General features: G+C 39.4%; 1 protein-coding gene across 1 annotated transcript in view; it reads left to right on the forward strand.

Annotated features, from left to right (window-relative positions):
• Positions 1 to 3747, forward strand: part of GRXCR1 (glutaredoxin and cysteine rich domain containing 1) — a 306510-nt gene extending 302763 nt beyond the window's left edge. Inside the window, exon 4 of the mRNA XM_027597683.1 lies at positions 3484 to 3747. Within this exon, the coding sequence (XP_027453484.1) occupies positions 3484 to 3663 (180 nt within the window). The 3' untranslated portion in view covers positions 3664 to 3747. The remainder of the gene's footprint in view (positions 1 to 3483) is intronic.
• The last annotated feature ends 2253 nt before the right edge of the window (positions 3748 to 6000 follow it).

Raw genomic sequence — 6000 nt, forward strand, 5'->3', positions numbered from 1 at the left:
GAAATACGTAAAAGGAGAGGATGAGTTCTCCCTCCTTTTTTCTTGAATTCCACCCCAAAGAGACATGCTTCTACCCAAACGCCCATTCCAAAGAATGGCCATTCTGTAGACTCAGTCCTCTGTGTGTTATTCTCACCCAGGTCTGCATAATTTCTTGCTTTGCTGGGCTACGGGCATGGAAGAACGAATTGCTTCACATTCAATGTTTCTGCAGTAAATCTCTTCATTGAAAGAGAAAGTCTGTTTTGTTGCTATGAATAATAACTATTGTTAACTTCGGTTATTCCTTCTTCCTCCTTCCTAGAACATTGTCCCTGCTTAGGGGACTTTTCTAGCTGTTTCAACATCTGTCCTGAGGGCGGAACCGTCTATTTAGCTGTATCTAATACATCGAATCCAAGCCAGTTCTTTCTCTTTGTTGAAACTCTCTTAAGTTGGAACCACAGTCTGATGAAAGTATAACATTATAACAAAAGTACTCTCTGGAGGACACAGCTAGAAATGACTGAATTATTTATTTTTATTAGAAGAACAAATGGACTAGATTGTGCTGGATGACTTAACAGGAATGAGATTCCTGGAGGCTAATAGACCAGTGGGAGCTTCAGACCCACTCACCCTCCCCCCACTTCTGTTTCAGTCACGGCACTTATCATATTAACTCTTTTAGGTTTGGGGATCCCATGTAATATGTTATTGGAGACGAGCATGGATGTAAATAAAGTTAAAAACTACTGTTAAAGAGGAAAGACCATGGGATTTGCTCTTTTTTTTGTTTTTATTTAAATTCCAGTTAGTTAGCATACAGTGTAATATTAGTTTCAGGCATACAATATAGTGATTCAACACTTACGTGCAACACCTGATGCTCATCACAACAAGTGCACTCCTTCATCCCCATCACGTATTTAATCCATCACCCCCTGCCTCCCCTCTGATAACTATGTTTGTTCTGTATAGTTATGAGTCTCTTTCTTGGTTTGCCTCTCTCTCTCTCTCTCTCTCTCTCTCTCTTTTTTCCCCCCAATGATCATTTGTTTTGTTTCTTAAATTCCACATATGAGTGAAATCATATGATTTTTGTCTTTCTCTGACTTATTTCACTTAGCGTAATACTCTCTAGCTCCATCCACATCCTTGCAAATGGCAAGATTTCATTCTTTTGGATGGCTGAGTAATATTCCATTGCGTGTATCTGCCACATCTTCGTTATCCATTCAAGCATCAAGGGACACTTGGGCTGTTTCCATAGTTTGACAATATTTGGGACAAACCTATACAGAGATTTATTTGTAGTCTATCTGAAATTCAAATCAACTGGGCATCTCATATTTTTAATTGCAAAATTTGATAACCCTATTCCACTTGGAACCCAAACCTAATTATAATCTGGCACTAATGGGTGAAGTCCTGAACTCAAGGGTGCTGCAGTTCCTTTCCCCAGGACCTAGGCCAGCCCAACATCTGTTCTGACAAGTCAGGGCTCTTGCTGTACAAGTCATTATATATTTTTAATATAAACTTCTAGCATAGCTCTAGTGAATGTCAAGGGCCTATCTTTATCATATTTTTCTAGAATTTGATAAGAACACCATTATTTACTAATTCTCCTATAATTTGCTTTTAAACTACCTTAATTTCCTATCTTGAGAGCTACTAAAAGTAGCTCCCTTTCCTATGAAGGAATTTCTTCATTTCCTAAAGAGGGGGCTTTTCTAAAGACTTTTTTTTTTTTTAAGATTTTACTTATTTGACAGAGAGAGACACAGCGAGAGAGGAAACACAAGCAGGCGGGGCTTGATCCCAGGACCCCGGGATCATGACCTGAGCCGAAGGCAGACGCTTAACGACTGAGCCACCCAGGTGCCCCTAAAGACTTTTTAGTGTTATGTAAAATTATAAATTCACACTACCATGTGTTGGTCAATTCTTGCACAAAGGAATGACAAGAACCCACCTACATAGTAACCAGATTGCTGTACATGCTCAATCTAACTTTTTGGGACAGTTTTGAATCTGTAGTCTCTATAAAGTTCCTTGTTTGTTTCATTCAGCTTGCCAGTCACTACTTTCCATCAAAGTGGCACTAAAAATGAGATATTACATGTATTTTGCCATCTTGCTGTAATAGCTAAGTCAAACTGTAATTGCAAGCGAACGTTGCTATATAGAGAAAATGTGTATCTGAAAAGGAGTCTGGGAACATACAGATTTTCAGGCAATCATGCCCTTAATGTTTGTTCCTCAAAGTGCATTCCTTAAGGTACTAATTGTGAGAGAATTATAGTTGTTTCCTGGGAAAAGTGTTAACATAGCTGTATGTCCTGGGGAAATGATGGGTTAAACCTAATTAATCAGGTTCCTTTTCATTTGGGTGCTTTGGAGGCTTTAGTATGTGCAGTTGTGAGTCTCTAGAGAACAGCCATACATATGTGTATGTAAAATATGTTTGTCTGAGTGTATTTCTGTGGGTGTGTATAGATTCATATTTCCCAATCTTATTTTAGCAATTATTCTCTTTACAAAGCCAAGCTTTCAAACATTGCTGCAGACTCCTATTTTGCAAGTCAGAAGCTTGGTCTTACTTCACTTTTCTTCTTGTATTCATTCTGTAATGACTCTGTCCTAATTTCCCCACAGCTGATGGATACCACTAGTGGACTCCAGCAAAGGATATGTGCTCAAAGAAGCAAATAGAAATGTGTGTGAATAATTTTCAAAATATTATCCTCAACATACCGCATAGTTATTTTTATTCTAGTAGGAGGGTATTCTATCTTTACTTGAGGTAGAACGGCGGATAGCCATTGTGGGAAGTTTTATGGACTTAGATAAATGTCTTAAGATTTCAATGTCTATTTCCTTAATGAGGGCAAAGATGCCTGAATTATCTGTTTTGCAGTAGAAGGTGTCTGTATGTGTAAAGGATGGGGTAAGGAAAGATTCTACGCAATAAGGCATTTGAAAGTGCTTTTTAAAAAAACAAAGCATTATTCAAATGTGCAATACAACAACAAATCTTCAGTTGGTAGTGGCTTCTCCACTCTTCAGCTTTTTGTTTTCTGATTTTCCAGACTCACCATTAATGATACTCTTCTATAAACAAAGATATAAAACTGTTAAGAGATACTAAAGGGAAAGCTACCGTACTTTCCCCTAATGCGAAGAACCATTTCCTGAATTGCTTGGTTTGTAAATATGTGTTTTCATATGATAGATTTCCTGGGATATGGACCCTTTAACCTAAAATGTCCCAGCCTCCACAAACCAAGGTTGTGCGATTGATGGCCGTCAATGGGATAATAAGGAAAACTTCAGCGAACTTTCCCCCTGGGTCTAATGTGCATAAATGGTCGTTGATTTCAAGTCCACGGCCATATTATGCCAATATTATTTTACGACCATCCACAATACAGAATGACAGGAAGGCTGATTGAGTTGTTCATGCCAACGCATTTTCTGTCCTCTCTTGTCCCTCTACAGAGAGTGCAGCATCCACATGAGTGTCCCTCCTGTGGAGGCTTTGGCTTTCTTCCGTGCTCTGTCTGCCATGGGAGCAAGATGTCAGTGTTTCGAAACTGCTTTACAGACTCTTTCAAAGCTTTGAAGTGTACTGCCTGCAACGAGAATGGTCTTCAGCGCTGTAAGAGCTGTGCTGGTTAGGTGGACCTCCCACCCGGGGAGCACCTTGTTTTATTTACCAGAGTCAGTTGTATGGTTTATACTTTTTTTTTTTAAAGGTCATGTTTATGGACTAATCAATAAACTTTGTTTATTGTAATTGCCTTTGTTTTGAATTTTTGCTGTGGCCATTTTCATTGATTTATTAAATAAATGTTTGTTTCACAACGATGTGCCATGCCCTGTGCTAGACCCTCGTTCCTACTTGAAATCAATGGAGTACCCAGGAGCATTCCAGGATATCCAAACTCTGATTTGTTAAATGTGTTTGGTTTTCTGAAGAGAAGACCGAGTATGTCTAATGGTGCCTATTGCAGTGTCACCCATTTGTCTAGAATGAGTTAATCCAACTTCCGAGATGCATAACACGTTTCTATGTGTCTCAGCTACAGAGTGGAAGAGAGCTCTGGATAGTGGAACAGGATATGATCATATTTATACTTAGTAGATTTTTTTAAAGCTGTAAAACAGTCTTGGAGCTCATGACATGAATGATAAATCATTCATGTTATCAGGTGGATTTCTTGGTGATGATATATATAAAAGCCACCAGAAGACTTATCTGGACTTAGTTTTTTAAATATTTGCTTTGTGCTATTGATGCTGAATGCCCTCCAAAAAGGTGCTATTGTGCTTCTGAGCCGGACATAGTTTGAACACACAGGCAATGTTAGCAAAGTGGACAAAAAAAATTTTGTTATAATTATTGGTTGATGCCTACCTGTACATACATCTGTATCCTGATGGGTTCCCTTATGAATGACTTTAATAAATCACTTGCTCAATATTTGTGAAAAGGTAATCAAAACATTTTACACTTTGGCGTTGTAAAAAGCTATAATCTTTACCGAGTACTTTCTTCTCAGTGAGGCTTAGTATAAGGTACGGTTTCTGTTCTCAAGCGGCTTACACTCTAAGAAGGAAGAAAGTGTTAAATAAGTATAGGCAAGTTGAGTCTTATACCACAAATGGTGCACTGTGCTACGGGACCAACCTGTGTGCATTAGAAATAGTAAGAAAAGACTTTGGTGGAGCAACTGATGTTTCTACTCCTGCATGAAGGATAATTGGAAACAAGGTAGCCACAGGGCAAGGGTGATTGTGCTCCAGGTAAAGGAATAGCAGATGTGGAGACCCAGAGGTCACAGAAAAGTTGTGTGTTTGAGGAACTGTAAGAAATCCAATATGGGGAGTGACAATCAGTGAGAATGGAACGGTTTATAGCAGGCTAAGCATCCTACTCACAACACATTTATTTTGAACAAAATAATGAAAAATAACAACTCTCAAAGGCATTGGAAAACGACTACAACCAGAAAGGAACTGGAAGGGATTCAATCACTGGAAGAAGGGAAACAAACAAATGAATCTACACTGACCCTGCTTATTCTCTGAGAACACTTTCCAGTTTGCACAGAATTTAGCCCATAATGAAAGTGCAGACTTATCTGACTAAAGAAATAAATGTTGACATTTGCGGTTGCAGGATGCCTGGAACTAAATGGAAAATTCTAAGAAATGAGAGAACCAAACAAAGAGGAGCCACCAAATCGGCTTATTAATTCCACCTAAATCCTGGGCTGATTCCTAACTGACCTATGCAGAGTAACCAGTTTCAGTGTGTGTGGGTTTTCCCCACACCACCAAGGAATTCTCTGTCACCTTCTGGGGGTCCTACAGTTCAACTCAATTCTGACACTGTCTACCGGGAGATGGTGTCAGATCCCATAGGTTAAGGGCTCAGTCCCACAAGACGGCCCTCCCATCACCACCACTTCAGATGTCTCTCAAAACTCTAGGTTGTCACCTGTGCTTCTAATCAACCAGCTAGAGATACAAGGTTCCAAAGACCCCCAATCCGGGATTGATTAGAGAACTCAGAGAAACATCTTACCTACTAGATCACCAGTTTATTATAAAAGGCTATCACTCAGGAATAGCCAGATGGAAGAGACGCATAGGGTGAGGTGTGGGGAAAGGGACTTCTACACCCTCTCCCAACATGTCACTCTCCCAGCATTGCCGCATGTTCACCAACTCAGAAACTGTCCTAAATTCCAAGGGTTTTAGCTCTGTGCCAGAAAAGGGCACAAAGACCAAATATATATTTATTATAAATCACAATATCACCCAGAGGAAAGAAGTAGCTGAGAGACCAGAGAATTGAGCAGAAATTTCAACAGCTGCTCATCTTGCAAAGTCAGAGTTTGGAGTTCATGTGGTAAACACAATGTTTCCCTGAAATCCCAGAAAAGCCCCATATTTAGAGTTAAGACCAAGTTAAGATTAAGGGCTATATTGTAAAGAAAAGGGAAAAAA

The sequence above is a fragment of the Zalophus californianus genome, chromosome 2, assembly GCF_009762305.2.
Source record: "Zalophus californianus isolate mZalCal1 chromosome 2, mZalCal1.pri.v2, whole genome shotgun sequence".
Classification (NCBI taxonomy): domain Eukaryota; kingdom Metazoa; phylum Chordata; class Mammalia; order Carnivora; family Otariidae; genus Zalophus; species Zalophus californianus.